Source organism: Amphiprion ocellaris, chromosome 13, assembly GCF_022539595.1.
Source record: "Amphiprion ocellaris isolate individual 3 ecotype Okinawa chromosome 13, ASM2253959v1, whole genome shotgun sequence".
Lineage (NCBI taxonomy): Eukaryota > Metazoa > Chordata > Actinopteri > Pomacentridae > Amphiprion > Amphiprion ocellaris.
The window spans coordinates 22,535,819-22,554,698 of NC_072778.1; the positions used below are offsets into that span (position 1 = coordinate 22,535,819).

General features: G+C 41.3%; 1 protein-coding gene across 1 annotated transcript in view; it reads left to right on the top strand.

The window, feature by feature from the left end:
- The window catches only part of immt (inner membrane protein, mitochondrial (mitofilin)), a 30,253-nt gene extending 12,204 nt beyond the window's left edge, over positions 1-18,049 (top strand). The window contains exons 6-14 of the mRNA XM_023266603.3: positions 4,108-4,272; positions 5,538-5,671; positions 6,564-6,667; positions 7,602-7,737; positions 9,789-9,918; positions 11,552-11,775; positions 12,016-12,147; positions 13,993-14,122; positions 16,969-18,049. Coding sequence (XP_023122371.1) covers positions 4,108-4,272; positions 5,538-5,671; positions 6,564-6,667; positions 7,602-7,737; positions 9,789-9,918; positions 11,552-11,775; positions 12,016-12,147; positions 13,993-14,122; positions 16,969-17,576 — 1,763 coding nt within the window. The 3' untranslated portion in view covers positions 17,577-18,049. The remainder of the gene's footprint in view (positions 1-4,107; positions 4,273-5,537; positions 5,672-6,563; positions 6,668-7,601; positions 7,738-9,788; positions 9,919-11,551; positions 11,776-12,015; positions 12,148-13,992; positions 14,123-16,968) is intronic.
- Positions 18,050-18,880: the final 831 nt, after the last annotated feature.

Genomic DNA, 18,880 nt, shown 5'->3' on the forward strand with positions numbered 1-18,880 from the left:
TCTAATATTGCTATGTTTAAATCACTTGTATGTAAGGTTGCTAAACTATTGCAATACACAATTAAGCTTTTGGGAACTCCAGAACAACATTTTTGTTCCAGGCATAAATCCAGATACAGACATAAATCCTGCCTCCATATGTGTTCATGGTGCTAAGCAAACATGGCAAAAGCCAATGGAAGGAATTATTTCATTACACCTCAAATACAATGTTTCAAAACAATTTCTAAGACACACATCCAAAGAGACAAAGTTGACAGCTTCATATGCACATTTGAATCTCACAGTACAACAGAAAATCCTCATGGACGTGGAGAAAACAGCATAGTTTTTCCAGGGAAATCAGATATATGGAAACTGCAGTTGAGGAAAAAACTATATGACAGATTCCTGACAGACCGGAAATGATAAATTTGACTGTGTGACTGACATATGAATTCTTTAAAATACCAGACCATTTTCAAGAGTGTGATTCCTTTACGATGTAGATTAAAACTTAATAATAATTGCACTCTTCAAGACGACAATATATATCATAAAGGTCAAAAGATGCTTGGAAAAAGCATTGACTTTGAAGTTAAATGAGGTTGTCATGGGTCTTCGAGAGACAGCTTTACCAAAATGACAGGTCTTGTGAGGTGTTTCCAGTGTTCATTAGTTAGTGTCAACCCGAAGTGGTCTAATAAAGGACAACTAGTGAACCAGAAACCATTGGTCATGGGCTTTTAAGACTCAGTGATGGCTTGAATTCAGTTTTATTTATAGAGCACCAAATCACAACATGGGTCACCTTCACAGAGCACATTAACTTGATGGACAGCAACCTTAGGTTCACAAGGGAAGATATGAAGGATAACCAGCTGCCTTTTCTGGACTGTGCTGTGCACGAAGAGAATGGAGACCTCTACATTCAAGTCTACAGGAAACCTACACACAGACTAATATCTGCTCTTTGATTCCAACCACTCACTGGCCATCAGGTGAGAGTCCTCGGAACATTAATGCACCAGGCTGAGGATGTTCCTTCCAATGCAGAGGGAGAAGAGAAAGAACACACTCGCATTATGAAAACACAGAGGAACTGTGACTACCCCAACTGGGCCTTCATCAAATCAACCAAAAAATCAATAAAACACAACACCACAACAAACGACAAAGAAAGGAGGAACAACATTGTTATACCATGTCACTTGAGTATCTGTAAAACTAAGAACAATTTTCAATGAACTGACATACTGGTGCACTACAGACCCAGTTAATGCTCTGAGACAAAAACTGGTTCACTTCAAACTGAGTGACACTGTAAATGCAGTCCAATGCAGCGAGGCTACACAGACTTGTATATAGGAGAGACTAAAAACAGCTTCACAAGCGCATGGCTCAACACAAGAGAGCAGCTCCTCAGGACGATACTCAGCAGTTCACCTGCATCGAAAGGATGAGGGACACTCCTTTGAGGACAGCAATGTCCACATTTTCGACAGAGAGGACAAATGGTTTGAGAGAGGAGTACAGGAAGCCATCTATGCCAAATCGGAGCAACCATCTTTAAACATGGGAGCGGGTCTATGGCACCACCATCAAACACCTGTAACGCAGTGAGGAGGTCTCTTCCCAAAAAGTTTCACAATCATCAACATGTTGAGTCACTGCTGACCTGGCAGATTAATTCCTTTGTTGTCTAAACTGACAGATCCAACACCATTATTGCTGTTGTTGGTGGACCTTCTGGTTTCACAACAATTCACATGTGGAGGCATGTGAGTCCTGGATCGTTCATGGGCCATTAGCCATGTTACCTGGAGTGACTATATATTCTGGAGTTCCCCATTAGTCAGTTACAATTCAACAATTTCATTAAGAAAACGCTTTTATCCAAAGCAATGTACATCTGAGAGTAGATACAACACAAGCAATTATCTAGTCAGGAGAAAATAACCTGGATAAGTGCCATAAAACAAGTTCAAAACAAGAGTCATAATAGGACCGTAGTGTCTACAGGCAGTAGACTTAATAGGATGTTTTTTAAAAATATATTTGCGGTTTGTCAAGTGCAAAGGTGTTCAGTGAAGAGCTGAGTTTTTAGTATTTTCTTAAAGACTGAGAAAGACTGCAGATCAGATAGAGTTTGGCAACTTGTTCCATCGGGAAACCACTGAAGAGAAGAGTCCATCTATCCAGCTTTGTGGTTAATGCTGCTCTGAAAGATATTTGCTGCTCTAACACTGGAAATTTCCCGATGTAGGGAGTAATAAAGGATTATCTTATCTCTTATCTAATCAACCAACTCTGTTGTGGTGGTTGTATCAACCGCCTTTTGTTGGCCGAGTGTAGTGAGCGGGAGGGAATGAATGAGCGAGTTCAGGTAAGATGGAGCTGTTTTTATTGTAGTTTTGAATGCAAGTGTTAGAGTTTTGAATTTTATTTGGGCAGCAACTGGAAGCCAGTGAAGCGATCTGAACAGCGGGGTGACATGTTGTTTTTGGCTGGTTGAAAACCAGACGAGCTGCTGCGTTCTGGATCATCTGCAGAGGTTTAACTGTGCATGCGGGGAGGCCTGCCAGTAAGGAGTTACAGTTGTTGATCCGTGATATTATGAGAGCCTGGAAAAGGAGTTGTGCTGCATGTTCAGAAAGAAAGGGTCTGATCTTCCTGATGTTGCATGGGGCAAATTGACACGACTGAGCAACAGAGGCTACATGAGCCTTGAAGGTTGTTGGTCATCAATCATGACACCAAAGTTTCTGGCAGATTTTGTGGGTTTTAGTTGAGTTGATTCAAGCTGGGTGTTGATTTCTTGTTCAATAGAGGGACTGGCTGGGATGACAAGGAGCTCAGTCTTGGAGAGATTCAGTTGAAGGTTCCGTCTTTTCATCCATGCCGAGATATCTGCAAGGCATGATGAGATCCAGACAGAGATTGTGTGGTTGTCTGAGGGGAACAACAGGAAGAGCTGGGTATCATCAGCATAGCAATGGTATGAGAAATCATGGGAGTGGATTATCGCACCAAGTGAGGTTGCATATATTGAGAAAAGGAGGGGGCTGAGCACTGACCCTTGAGGAACCCCTGTGGATAGACTGTAGAGTGGACGGTGAGTTGGTCAAGCTCAGAGAACTGCTTACTTATTGCAGAGACTTGGTCCGTGAAGAATGAGGCAAGCATGTCGCAGTGAGCAGAGTGGAGGATGGGTGGAGTGAGTTAAAAGCAGAGAATATTTTTTGAAGGTTGTGGCAGAAGGAGACCGTTTGCGGAAGAACAGGAAAGTCTTCCGGTAAGAAGACAGTGAATTGAATAAAATAGTGGTCTGACAGATGAAGTGGAGTGACACTCAAACTTATGGAGATACTAGTAGTGGAAGTTTTTGTAGGGGAGTGGAGGTTTGCAGGGTTGCGTTTATTGTAGCAGATGTGTTTTTTTTCGAAAGCTTTGGATAACTGGTTTTTAGTGAAAATCCCGCCCCTTTCAGATTTTCAGCCAGGTAACAATAGAGGGAAGCACCCACCTATTGAAATTCAATGAGTGAAACCAGAAAGTGCTCTGCACAAACAAAGTCTGACTACTGTCTGACAACAAGTCCTAATCAAACTCAAAAACCAAAGTTCCGAAACACTTACCAGCTAACTGCTATATCCAATGTTCTAGATGTCAGCTTGCTCTGTTTGGAGCTTGCTTCAGTCTCTCTTTAAAGGCTTTTAGTGAAAATCAGTTAGAACTGAAGAAGCCTCTTGGATGAGAGGTGAAATGGCTTCGAGAACCTGAAAGAGAAGTCCAACTGCTTTCTACTGAAGCTCCTACGTTTGCCATGACCTATATGCCTGCAAACCTACACAGACAACATGGGTCATCTCAGGACATTTCTCATAGTGTGTTATATATAGTATAACATTATAATCATATATAGTTCTCCAATGTTGTAAGTTACCTTACTTATGTGAATCTTATATGACTGATATTATGATTAGGTTCTATAAAAATATAACTGAATTGTGAAGGTGCTGTTAGAATTAGCAATAGTTGTGCGGTGTGTCTTTGTGACATTTCTGTATTGCTATGGGGTATGTTTTGAAAATGAGGTTGCATTTTGTGTGTACATGTTTGCTCTAGAGGAGTGCAAAGAGTGTCACGACCATAAGGATACCCCCGTGACAGCAGTAGTTCATCCGAACACAGAGTCACCTGTGGCAATGGAACCATTGAAAGAGCGTCCAGTAGAAGAAGTGGCAGCGAGACTTGCTCAACAAGACCAGGAGGAACAGGACATTCTAGCATGTAAGCTGGTGATAACCCATATAATACAGCAGTTACATGTTTGTCACCCGAATCAGTGGTCATGCATGTGATACTGTAATTTTTTGTCATTTTATAACCAAGTATTGTGAATATTTTGTGCTACTGTATATACTGTAAACTGTAAACATATTTGTTGCAGCGTACCGATAAGTCATATTGTGGATATATTGTCCAATGTATTGTCATATGTTTGCCGTTTCTAATGGCTTTTGAGATTATGCTGTTAGAAAAATTACCTTCCTTTATTGACAAATCATGGAAAAGACTACTTGTGACATTGCTTACAATCTCTTAAGAAAAAAAAATGTGCATGAAGTTAAATCGATTGTAGTCTTTTTATCACTGTTTAGCTAGCACAAGTAACTCTCAGATGAGGAAGATATGATCATTAGTAGAGATCGACCGATATGGGTTTTTCAGGACTGATACCGATTATTAGTAGTTAAAGGAGGCCGATAACCGATATTTGGAGCCGATATTCATTTGCAGTAAAAGTGTAAAAATTGGCGTAAAAAATTTTGAGTAATGCAAACACTGAACTTTGTTTAAATGCCTAAAGCAACCAAGGGAGACTCGTCGATGCTTCACCTTCCTACTTCGTTCGATTACGCAGCGGCGCGGCGCGTCAATTGACTCCTGAGGGTTGAGTAATTCACAGACATGTCGGGAGGTACTATGAGTTAGCAGAGCTGCCGCTAATGTTTACTCCGCTCTTAGATTATTCTGCTGCTCACTGTAACGTTAGTAGTAGTTGTGAAATGTAGAGCACTGGGATGTTTATTACAATTTCGGAAGAGTTTTCTGCGTTTACCTTCGGCACGTTTTAGCTTTTCACATGAGAAAACTTTCCCTCTCCGCTGTGTGTGTGTGAGGACAGCTTCACCTTAAGAGGCTCTGACTCTGCCGCTTAACCAAGCGAGTGCGTGGGGTGGATAGTGCTGGAGACAGAAGGCACGAGAGAGAGAGGTGCAGCTGCATCTGACCCGTAATAACCCAGTTTTAAATTGATTTCTTCATATCGGCCCGTCGGATTAAAAAAAGGCCGATGCCGTTATACGTCAAATTTCCAAATATCGGCGCCGATAATCGGTCGATCTCTAATCATTAGTCTGTATCTGCTTAGAGTCCTGCCTTATCTCATTTTCTGCTTAGGGTCCTGTCTTAACTCATTTTCTGCTTTCTCTTCTACTCTGTGATCTGTCAACCTCTCATGCTTCCCACTTATTTATCTGTTTGCTTTGCAGCTGTATCTGCCAGTCTGGAAGAGTCACTGGCAAGCTCAGCAAAAACTACGCTGCAGGCCATTGGAGCTCAGGAGGCAGCCCTGCAGGCTATCACACAGCACACACACAAACTTAAGGAGGCTATGGAGGCAGAGGTACAGAACATGCTCACTGCAAGTATATGGTGTGATGGCAGTAATTCTCGTACACAAATAATTCTCTTGATTGGTTTTAGGGCATTTTAGTTTCAGTCAGCAGATGGCCAGTTTGCAGAGCTGAGACTCGAGATTCTGTATTGTGCACCTATCAGTCATGACTTGGGACAGTTTAGTTCATCGGTCATTATCACCATTCTGCCTTTATGACAAAGATGTAGACAAAAACAGCCTTATCATTAGAGGGATCTTAAGGTGCTCCTCAAACTGAAATTCAAACTTCACCAATGCATCTGTTTTTCTGACTTTATTTTGCTGATAATTCTGCAATTACTAAGAATTGTTTTTCTAAATTATATTACTGTCTGCAACTGATAAAAATGTTACTATGAGGAAGTACAGCTGATGGCAAAAAAGAAGACAAATATGTTTTTTTGATATTTGTTGGTAGAACAACAAATATGGTAGACCCCATAAAGCCAAGTAAAAAAAAATGCACATGTTGCAGCAGCAACTCAACAGCAGTAGCTTTGGAAAATTGTCAGGTGACATTTAACACCGTAACAGGTTGTTGTTTGTCAATTGTGATTGGTTGCCAAACATAGAGGTTGGGGGCTTATCTAATACAAGCCTGTCTGACGGCAGTTGGCCAAGGCAGAGTAGAGATATGAAGGCATGAACGGTTGAGGTCTTAATAGACAAACCAAATAGATATTTGAATAGAATTTCAGTTTAATTTCCACCTGATCTATTAGGCTAATGAACCTAAATTAATCTAAATCAGCTACAAGTAACACTCAACTGTACTCAGCAATACTCGTGTCTGACACCTTTAATGGGCAAGATTTTTTTTTCCTTCAGTATAGTGATTGCAGTTTGTTTTTAAACTAAGGTTCCTCCTCAAGAGAAGTCAGCCCAGTGGAAGGATCTAGAAGCTGCTCTTGCCAATAGAACATGCGCTATGAATGATGCCAGCACTGCTCTTTTGAAAGCCAAGTAATGCGCGCACACACACACACACACACACACACACACACACACACACACACACACACACACACACACACACACACACACACACACACACACACACACCCACCCATGCACAATGTAGAGAGAATTTTTTGTAACTAGTTGCTTGCTAAGCTGAATCAGGCAGCTCCTTATACATCTCATCCTCTTATCAATGTGCTTACTAGTTGATAGATGGTAATCTAATTAACTAATCAGATATGGCACATTTGGAATTGATGAAACAAGACTGCTCATTTTTGCTTGACAAGTCTTCCTTTCTTAAAAATATACCAAAAATCTTCTGCTGTGTGGGAACATGGTCCTTATCTGAGGTGAGGCAGCACAGTTCCTCCACATCACTTAAAGATCATAAAGTAGTGACACAAGATTCCTTTAAAAGATGCAATAATCCCATGAATGGTTTGAGGATTTTGTTGTATGTTTTTGGCATACAATAAACAATATCAGACAATAAAGGCTTTCTGATTATGATTTCACAAATATCATGGTATGGCATATTTTTTCTGCCATGTACATCATGCAGCTTCTCTCCATTAATATCTCTGGCATTACTAATTTGTTGTGACAATGTCACAAGTCAGTATGCAGCAGAGATTTCATGTTTTTTTTTTCTTTAATGTAATCAATTACCTTGTAGTATTTGATTTGCAGATTAATCAAACATAGGCTCACCTGTCCTGTTTTTATTAGTATCTCTTTTGTTTTTGGTAGAAAACATATTATATGACAACATATACATAGGCTGCTTAGTAATTTTATCCATGTAGCCCACTCTTAGGCCAGGCATACAAATGCAGCATGAGTTGTCTTTTCCGGATTCACTTTCAGATGTTTCTCATTGTTTTCAAAATATCTGCTTCTACTCCCCAACTCTTCCTTGTCTTTCTCCTTGCAGTGAAACCCTGGGCAGTCTCAAATCAGTGATTGATAAGTCTAAAGGACTGAATATTGCTGCTGTTCACCCACTGGTTTTAGCAGCAGAGGAGAATCTCCATAACATGATAGTAGACCTGGACAAAGTGGTCACTAAGGTAAGGACAGTATTTTGTACAGTATGTACAGCCAGATGAAATCATTTTAAAAGAGAGAATATACCTGAATCACCAGAATCAATGGCATGATGAAAAACTGGCTTTTATCTCTAACCCTAACCCTTCAAACATAGCTGCAGATTTCAATATGCGATAAAAGAAAGTGTCAACAGTCGAAAGTGGGCCACAAATGTTTAATGTATCAATCTAAAATTTAATAAATAAATAAAATTAAAAACCTCAGACAGAACCAGGCTTAGGGAAGGCAGCCATCTGACTTGACCAACAGTCATGATATACAATATATTTAGGATATGACTCCACTGAAAATAATACACATTTTATTAACTTTGCCATATTCTCAGATTTTAAATGTGACAAACTCTATGAATGCTTGTTTTGTCTGTGTTACCATTACAAGTCTGATCAGACATTATTAATGGCATTCAAACTGCTACAGGGATGCTACAATACTCTCTAAAAGCATAATGTGATAGGTTCTTTCATAAATAAATGCCCAAAAATGTTGGCACGGTGTACTCACAGGCAGAATGATGAGCAGGATACATTCTTAGGAGAAACTGACTCCCAAAAACATAAAACAAAGGAATATGTATACTGTATTTAACAAATTACTTATCAGTTTACTAGGAGTGTGTTCATGGGAATTTTTGACCATTCTTCCAGAAGCGCATTTGTGAGGTCACACACTCATGTTGGATGAGAAGGCCTGGCTCTCAGTCTCCACTCTAATTCATCCCAAAGGTGTTCTATCGGGTTGAGGTCAGGACTCTGTGCAGGCCAGTCAAGTTCATCCACACCAGACTCTGTCATCCATGTCTTTATGGACCTTGCTTTGTGCACTGGTGCACAGTCATGTTGGAAGAGGAAGGGGCCAGCTCCAAACTGTTCCCACAAAGTTGGGAGTATGGAATTGTCCAAAATGTCTTGGTATGCTGAAGCATTCAGAGTTCCTTTCACTGGAACTAAGGGGCCAAGCCCAGCTCCTGAAAAACAACCCCACACCATAATCCCCCCTTCACCAAACTTTACACTTTTCACAATGCAGTCCAGCAAGTATTGTTCTCCTGGCAACCGCCAAACCCAGACACGTCCATCAGATTGCCAGATGGAGAAGCACGATTGGTCACTCCAGAGAATGCGTCTCCACTGCTCTAGAGTCCAGTGGTGGCGTGCTTTACACTACTGCATCCGACGCTTTGCATTGCATTTGGTGATGTATGGCTTGGATGCAGCTGCTCGGCCATGGAAACCCATTCCATGAAGCTCTCTGCTGAAGCACTGTTCTTGAGCTAATCTGAAGGCCACATGAAGTTTGAAGGTCTGTAGCGATTGACTCTGCAGAAAGTTGGCGACCTCTTGGCACTATGCGCCTCAGCATCCGCTGACCCCGCTCCGTCAGTTTACGTGGCCTGCCACTTGGTGGCTGAGTTGCTGTCGTTCCCACACACTTCCACTTTCTTATAATACAGCTGACAGTTGACTGTGGAATATTTAGGAGTGAGGAAATGTCACGACTGGATTTGTTGCACAGGTGGCATCCTATCACAGTTCCACGCTGGAATTCACTGAGCTCCTGCGAGCGACCCATTCTTTCACAAATGTTTGTAAAAGTAGTCTGCATGCCGAGGTGCTTGATTTTATACACCTGTGGCATGGAAGTGATTGGAACACCTGATTCTGATTATTTGGATGGGTGAGCGAATACTTCTGGCAATATAGTGTACTGTACTGCATTTTCTGCAGACAGTGCTGAGTAGTTCCAACAGTGTAGCTGAAGCCACTGCAACTTGGAGGTGATGAAACAAACAATTAAAAAATAAGAGGTGGGCTAAGTGTGAAGAGCCTGGTTTCAGGTAGTCCAAAGAGTGACTTAAGCTACAGCAGTCAAAGTCCCTGGTAACTTTCTCACCATAGTTTCACGCTACTCCCTAGTGGACATTGTAGCTTGTCTTTGTATTCTGTTGGTGTTTTGTCTCTGTTCTGTGCCTTTTGTTTTGTGGTAACAGCTGTGCCATATCTCCTTGCAGGTGCAGTCTGCAGAGTCAGAAGCTAAAATTGTCTCCCAGTACAGTGAACTGGTTAATGAAGCCAAACAGCAGTTTCAGAGGGAAGTAAGCAGCCTTACTCCAGAGATCCAGGCCAACTGGAAGGGTCTCAGTAAGAACACACACACACACACACACACACACACACACACACACACGCACGCACACGCGCACACACACAAAATATCACACTCTTTGCTGTTGTAGTTGTCAATAAAGACTGAAAGAAAAATGTGAGGTTTGATTAAACTTAACCGTCCAATTGCAAGTATAGTAGAGTAAAGCTTGCTTTATGCTTACCGTGTCCGTGAGATCCATGCGGACAAATTACGTCATCTTAGCAGCCACGCTCCCTCAAGCGGCTCTTCTAACGCGGAAAATTTCCGCGTCGTGCTCCTCCACATTTTTCTAACTATGCAGACAGAGCCGCGCAGAGGACCAGGACCTACTCGGAGCTGAAGTCTAGAAATACGGGCACTTACACGATTCATCACACAGAGATCACCGTGACAACCGGGTTATGAATAACATGTGTTTGCGATATACTGCCCCCTGCAGTTTCGGAGCAGACGCCGCATGGAGTATAAAGTCACACACGGTCTCTCGCACGGTTTTCCACATGGCTCGTTCGTGCGGAAAGCATAACCCAGCCTTAAAGCTTGCTTCATGCTTGCTGTGTCCACGAGGTTTGTGTGGCTCCGTGCGGACCAATTGTGTCATTTTAGCAGCCACGCCCCCTCACGCGGCCCTCCTCAAGCGGCCCTCCTCAAGCGGAAAATTTCGTCGTGCCCCTCCAAATTTTCCTAACCACACGGACGGAGACATGCAGAAAAGTGGCGGAAGAACAGAAGCTCCTAGCAGCAGAAGTTCAGAAATCCAGGCATTTATACGATTCATCACACAGAGATCACCATGATAATCAGGTTATGAAGAATTCATGGTGGGGAATTAAAACTAAAGGCTGGGTTATGCTTTCTGCACGAACAAGCCACGCAAGAGAACATGTGACTTTATACTCCGTGCGGCGTCTGCTCCCAAACTGCAGGGGCAGTATATCGCAAACACACGTCTACCTAGTCTACTCCAGTACTAACCTAGAGTAGAAGAAGTTTGCCATTGTCTTCACCACTTACAATATGGCATTTTACTGAATAGTTGCATTTCAGCAATTAGTTTTAATTTCACACCATGAATTGCTCATAACCCGGTTGTCACGGTGATCTCTGTGTGATGAATCGTATAAGTGCCTGTATTTCTAGATTTCAGCTACGAGTAGGTCCTGGTCCTCTGCCATGTTTTTCCGCGCGGCTCCGTCCGTGTAGTTAGAAAAATATGGAGGTGCACGGCGCGGAAATTTTCCGCGTGAGAACGGACACTCGAGGGGGCATGGCTGCTAAAATGATGTTATTTATCCACACAGAGCCACATGGACCTCCCGGACGCGGTAAACATAAAACAGGCTTAACTGTTGAAATGCAACTATTTGGTAAAATGCCATGTTTTAAGTGGCAATCTTCCTCTACTGCAGTTTAGGACTGTGGTAGACGTAATTAAAACTTGTATATTTATTTTAAAGCCTCATGATCCTGCCTTCCAGACTGTTAATATTGTTTGTATTAACTAAAAATTGCATACAGTTAACATTACTATGTAAGAGTTCTCTATGCTAGAGTATGGGATTCAGTTAGGAATTAGTTGTGCTGGTCTTGTGGAACATAAATAACTTTTATGTGTCTGTGTGTGAGCTGGTAAACTGTCAGCAGATGACCTGAATGCTCTGATTGCCCATGCACATCGTCGCATTGACCAGCTGAATCGAGAGCTGGCTGAGCAGAGAGTCAGAGAGCAGATCCACATTGATGCAGCGCTAGAGCAGCAGAAATTGGAGGACCAGAAAGCTCTGGAGAAAGCTGTTAACACCACACTGCAGCATGTCAAAGAAGAAGCCCGGCTGGAGCAGGAGAGGAAGGTATGAGGGTAGAAGGTAGTTTAAGACTTCAGAGCGTTGAACAGATTTTGAATCAACAAGATTTAAAGCTGCTGTGCTATGTAAATACAGGTTCCATAGAGACAACTGTGAATTTGCTACTGAGAACAGGAGATTATTAGTCGTACTGGAACCAGTCATCAGTTTGTCAGTACCAGTGTATCTAAACAGTATTCATGACAAAACATTTGTGTCTGTGTGTGTCTTTGTATGTGTATATAGCTGGGTGAGTTAAGAGAAGTAATGGAGGCAGAGATGAGGACTCAGCTCCGGCGGCAGGCAGCTGCTCACACAGACCACGTCCAAGATGTCCTCAAAGTCCAGGAACATGAGCTGAGAGCCGAGGCTGAACAGGTTTTATACTGTCCCAGATTGTACACACTCAATAAAATGTTAGAGCGTGCAGATTTGTGAATCCTGAAGCATTAGAAACTTTAATGTACAGTGCAGAGAAAAAAAAAACTAAAACAAAGACAGTCCAAGTAACCACAAATTTGAAAATATTTGTATAAAGTGAAGCAATATTGTTATCCAACAACAGCTGGGTCTGTGGGAAAAAGTATTCACTCTATTAGTTATTAATTTAAAAAAAACTAAACAAAAAAACCCCACAAAGTTGCAGTACTAACCGCTTGCAGCTAGACTAGACACACTCACTGCAATGTTCAATGAAGTCATCACTTAAATACTGGTGCATCTCATATAATTAGAATATGGTGGGAAAAGTTTAATTTTTTTCATTAGACATTGCTTAGACTGAAAATTACATATATTCTAGACTCATTACACACTGAAAATGTCAAGCCTTTATTTGTTTTAACTTCGAGGACAACGGCTTACAGCTCATTACCCTCTGTGACAAAACTTTCTCAGCTTTGAACCCCTGGGCTGTGTTTATCAGCATGCTTGCATTATGATTCCACATAGAAAAGAGATTTCAGAGGAACTAAAAAAAAAATCACATTCTGAGACTTCACAAAATAGGCAAGGATACATAAAGATCAGAGATCAACCAAAACTTTGTTGACAGTTGCTGCAGTAATCAGTAGGTATATAGTGAGCCATGGTATCACCGATCAGCATTGTAATGGTGTACATAAGAGCAAATACCCTACCGTTCAACTTAAAATAATTCAATTACTATTACAAATTTTAATCATTTGACATTTAAGGGATATTGGTGTGCTGTATCCTGTCAGGTACTCGTGAGTACTAAGGTAAACTACAGATAACTGTCTTGCTCAGTATCTACTCTTTGATACGTAGAATTCATACAACGTTACTTACTCGCGAGAGCGCGGCCTTGAAAGTGACGTCACGTCAAGCACCCAGGCACCAGATCAGAGAGTCAGAGGAGTGTCGTCTTGGAAAATACGGCAGCAACTTACCGGAGAAAAGTTATAAGCTCAAGATTACTCATAATATATTTTACAAGTTAAATAGACATTCACAAAATATTGATGGCCAGCTAACGTTATGTAACATATCGGTAGCTTCGTTTAATTGGGCCCGGTCCTAACTCTGTGTCGCTAATGTGAGTAAACTAATTGATAGCATTAAACTAATATTTACACGCCATGATGCTGACTGCATTTTCAAATGAGCTTGTTCGAATATTTTTTTATTTTATTTTAACATTCAGCCTTTAAAAAGCTTTTTTCAACTGGCCATTCAATAAATAGGTTGTACAAGTAAAATCTGCAGTCGTTTGTTTAGGCTGCTACGGCTCCCAGAGAGCCTGCCACCGCTGCTGAAAAAAATCGTAGAGGAAACACTGCAATGTACAGGCCTATATTATGTTCAGGGGGTAATTACTTAATCACATCGGTGATTTAGTTTTTAGATAAGCTTTTGTTGAAGTAAATACGTGTATTGTGTAGAACTTGTTTTTGTGTTTATACAGGTTGCTTGTGTTTTGTGTTAGAATTTCTTTGAAGATCTGACAAAGAAAAAGAAAAAATCAAGAGTGGGTCAATTACATTTACACGGCATTATATACAGGAAGTTGATGAATGTTTAGTCACATCATTACTTTTCTACACACTGATACACTGCATGTGTAGATTCTGAAGGCTGCGTTGCCAGGACAGCTGAGTAGATTCTGTCAGGTTGGTGCCTGTAATACCTATTCACTGTACTTGTGTGGTGTATGTCAGGTTGAGGATTATTGCTTTAAGCTCTGCTGTTGGTTGTGCTCAGGTCCTGAGCAGTAAGATGCTGGAACAGGAGACTCGCTACCGTCAGCTAAACCAGGAACAGCTGGATAACTTTACACTGGATATGAACACTGCCTATGCCAGACTGAAGGGGATGGAGGAAGCTATAGACAGTAAGATACACAGTAATCTGTACACCACATTCCGACAAGACAAATGCTACTGGAATAATTTGTTTCCTTTTGGCTCAATGAATATGGGAGTTTGCCCCAACATTCTCTTAGCTTAGAAATCAACCCAACCATACCAAACCATACCATACCATACCATACCATACCATTTCCCCTCTGGGATCAATACAGTATTTCTGATACACCCACAACTTACATGCAATCTCCCAAGTGTGTAATTTGGTGTGATCCTAGGTAGGTATGGGGCCAATCCGATCCAGTATCGGTGTCGGGTTCCGATTCACAGATCGGACATTTCCGATCCAACCTGCGGAGATTTCCGATCCATGATCCACATCTATGCTTTAATGTTGTCTGCTGAAATGACTCCACAAGTGATTCCCTGCCAGCTGCTCTGCTAGCTGGCTGCAAAATATGGAATGAATTTGCATAAAGTAGACTTCGAGGAGAAGCACCGGATCGCAGCTTGAAATGCACCACATGTTGCATACTGCTTTCCTTGCAATGCATTTCTAACTGTGATCCGATGCAGCTGCAGAGATCTGACGCAAATGAGGACAGATTCAGCTACTGCACGGGTTATTTCTGGCCTCAAATGCTTTCAGAAATACTTTTCACTGAACTGCTTTCGAAACAAAAGACAAAGGCCATTTCTCAATTCTAAGTACGCAAGACCGTACTCACGTACTTGGCGAGAACGGACTTGCGATTCGGACTCCGAAGTACGGACTTGCGAGAACGCATCTCGGTTAACGTGCAATTGGAACACCAGCGTACTTGATGACGTCACCGTCTCGGTTCATCTGCTCCGGTTATTTTTACCGTGAAAAACAACGAAATGGAACAGATATAATAACACAGCCTTACATGATCATATTTTAATATTAAAACAGTTACTGTGTATATATATATTCGGGTTTGAAAGAACGTTATAAATCTTTTTTTAATGTTTTAAAGCCGCTGATTTATTGACAGCTGTAGTTTGTGATGCAGTTGAACTGAACTGTCTCATTCTCAGTTCTCTCAGTTCTGTCCACAATAACTTTTCAGAAACTGATTGCTGAAAAAATATTAAACTTTCACGAGGACACCTCATAAACAGGGATGGATAGTTTACAGCTTTATTATTACCATTACTAAAATACATTAGTCTACATTCTACATATGTACCTGATGTTTGTCCTCCAACATCCAGAGGTTTATAGTCTGACAGATACACAAACATCACTACACTTTAATGTGATCACCAGGACTTCTGTTTGCACTGAACATCATCAGTAATTAATGAGAGAATATTTCATGTCAACTACTTTACTCAGAACCTGAATACAGGTGAGCTCTTCCTCTGCCTTTCAGGTAATAAAACAGAAACCTGTTCAAACATCAGCAGCGTCTGATCGAATAGTTCTGAGGAGGAACATTTACTTCTGGCTTCAACAATTCAATTCATCTTTTGAACACAGTTGCGGGCGGGCGGGCTTCGGCAGACATTTTCCGAGTTTTTTTCCATTTGTCATTCTCATCCCTGATTAGATAAACGTAAAACGACTTATATCCCCGTTTAGCCGCTATAGAACTGTCAGAGCCAGCGGCAGATTTCAAAAAGTCTTGCTGACCTCTGCGGCTCTCGGCGGCTACAGTGAGCACTGACCAGCCGGTCATAGCCGTCTAACCTGGATGCTCACATCTCCGAAATTTTTGGAGCAAATTTTTAATCAGACTTCATCTTGATAAATTGACCACATATTTGACATTTACACAACTACTTTCTCGCCTGAAATAATCTGAAAATTACATTGTGTGTCACAATAACAGTAGTATTCCCCAAAAAAAACTTATGTTACCTCTGAAAGTTTCCTCCTCGGCCTTTGACCGCTGGTCGGCGCAAAATGCATTATGGGTTATTTGGCCTCCCCAAGTCCACACAAGTCTGGTCTGATGCAGTCTTGATAATGTGGGCGGCGCGAGAACACATCTGGGTATTACTTCCGTTCTCGGTCAGATGTGTACTTTGAATTGGAACAGTACTTGGTCTCCGACTGATGACGTTTCACAAGTACGCAAGAATGCAAGTACGGACAAGTACGCATATTGAGAAACGGCCACGGTTTGCGGCGAGCCGCCATGTTTTTCCAACGCATCTGCCGGACTGTCGAGCTGAAAGTGCTGTCATGTGATCACGTAGTGGCCCGCTGAAGCTCAAGCGTTGTCGCGTGACAATGTTGTGGCCCGCTAGGCACATTTACATGCGGGAAAAACTCATCTACTGAACATGTACCTTAAGGGTTTCAAATTGACTGTCAATATTTATTAAATCCAAGACAAATACACACAAAGGGTAAACTTCTCTAACACTACCCCTCTCCAAACAAAATACAAAGTGCTGCTTCATCTGATCAGCATAAATTAAATATAATGGTTCTTGTAGCATCAACAAATCAATATCATACTTGCCTGTAGAGAGGAGTTTATTACAGCTTCATATAAAATCAACAATAATGATAATAATATTAAAGAAAACAGAGCTCTGGTATCGAAATAGTATCGGTATCGGCAAATATCCAAAATCAGGTATCGGGATTGGATCGGAAGTGAAAAAATGTGGATCGGTGCATCCCTAATCCAAGGTTCTTTTCAAAGCAAAAACTACTTTTATTCCACTCTAATGAATAACTACTATATGTATGTACTATATATACATTATCTGTTTTCAATATTGACAGTCTGAACTCACGGTCAAATAGTAACTTTGAAAAGTACACATTTTCAAGAATGATGTGCTCTATTTAACCCAGTTAAGTACCCACCTCTCTGTCTTTTCCATACAGGCCATGTAGTAGCAGAGGAGGAGGCCCGTAAAGCTCACCAACTGTGGCTCTCTGTGGAAGCTCTCAATTACACTTTAAAGACAACTGATAGTGACTTACCCACCATACCTCTGAAGAGTGCTGCTGAGGCTGTGCGAGACAGCTGCCATGACAATGACTTTGCCTTGGCTCTAGCATCAGCTCTTCCAGAAGAATCCCTGCACCGCGGTGTGTACAGTGAAGCCTCTCTTCGTGCCCGCTTCAACTCTCTGCGCTCACTTGCCCGCCGGGTCGCTCTAATTGATGAATCTCATAATTCCTTGTACCAGTATTTCTTGTCTTATCTCCAAGCTGCACTGCTGTTTGAGGATGAACAGAAAGCTCCACCCACACAGCTGAGCCGTGAAGATTTAGACCCATTCAAGCTCCTGTCGTATGCTAGCTACTGCTTAGAGCATGGGGATCTGGAGTTAGCAGCTAAACTGGTCAACCAGTTGAGAGGAGAAACCAGGAGAGTGGTGGAGGACTGGCTGACTGAAGCCAGACTCACACTAGAAACCAGGCAGGTTGTGAGTTTGCTCTCTGCTTATGCAAATGCTGTGGGACTGGGAACCACCCAGGCTCCATAGGCTGCAAATGTAAAATGGCAGCCCTTAACGGAACAATTTATTAAAACTCTGTCCTTGAGTATCAAGAACATTGCCCATTGTAGTCTGGAAAGATAGCTCGGCTGGTAGCTTAGCTTGTATTTTTGAGAAGGAAGGCAACTGTAGTGAGCTTTACAACAGCAAAGGGGGAAGTGTGTGATACTCAGATTTCTGGGGTGTGTTCCTTTAAGTTAACTCAAGTAAACGAAGTATTGTATGTTAAGATACAACATGAATTAGTTCTAAAGCACTAAGTCACTGTGGACAATTTGTTGTTAAATATAACTGGTGTACCCTGTCAGTCTAGTCTTGTCCCTTCGAGCTCTTGGGTGTAGTCCAGCTATTTTCATCTGGCAAATTCCTTTTCTTTCTCTGATTGCATGGCATGATAACCCAGTTATATGTCCCAGTTCATGTTTGTGAATACTGCACATTGATTAAATCATGAACAAAAATGTTGGTTGTTAAAATGTCTTAATCCCTTCCTCTCAACATTTTAACTGTTACACAGACTGTGTTTTAAGATGGGAACATTTTTAATGGATAATTAGTCAAAATGGATGACAGCAAAATGACATCTCTAAGACTCATGTTTGTTTTCTTAACTTCAGAGCACAGTGTATCAACAAAACCACTCATTGACTCCCATCACATATGAGCCCCAAAATTGTGTGAAAATCCACACAAAATCCAAGCCATTCAACTTTCTCCAATTTTAACTTTTCCATGATACAGTTCAAATATTTATGTGGCAACTTATGGAAGCCTGTAACAGACTTTATTTAAATGGCAATTTAAAATTTGAAAATGAAAATGTAATTCAACAATAGCATAAAAGGTATCTACATATGTGTTATTGAAGTAAAAATACTCGATATAGCTACACAATGACTCATCGGATGTGGGTCTAAGCCTGCCATTGGCCACTCATTTCAGGCGACATGTTTTGTTCCCTTGTGCTATCTGTATGCTGCTGTTTTCTTTGCTATAGGAAACATTAACAACAACCTGCAGCAAACTATTACACAGAACATTTCAAGTTTTGCTAAGGACTTAGATTGTGTAGTTAGGCAGCACTGCTATTTTGCTATTTTACAGTGCTTGTTTCTCTGCAAGGAAATGTTACAACACAGCAATTCCAACTGTCACTTTTTGAAGTAAACCCCGAAACAACATCCTTCACTTAGCTTTGTCCACAAATACTGTGACCAGTTTGAAGAAATAAAAACAAGTTTGAATGTTTTTCTTCTGCAGCAGAAAAACAGAGGTACTGCCAGATCATTATG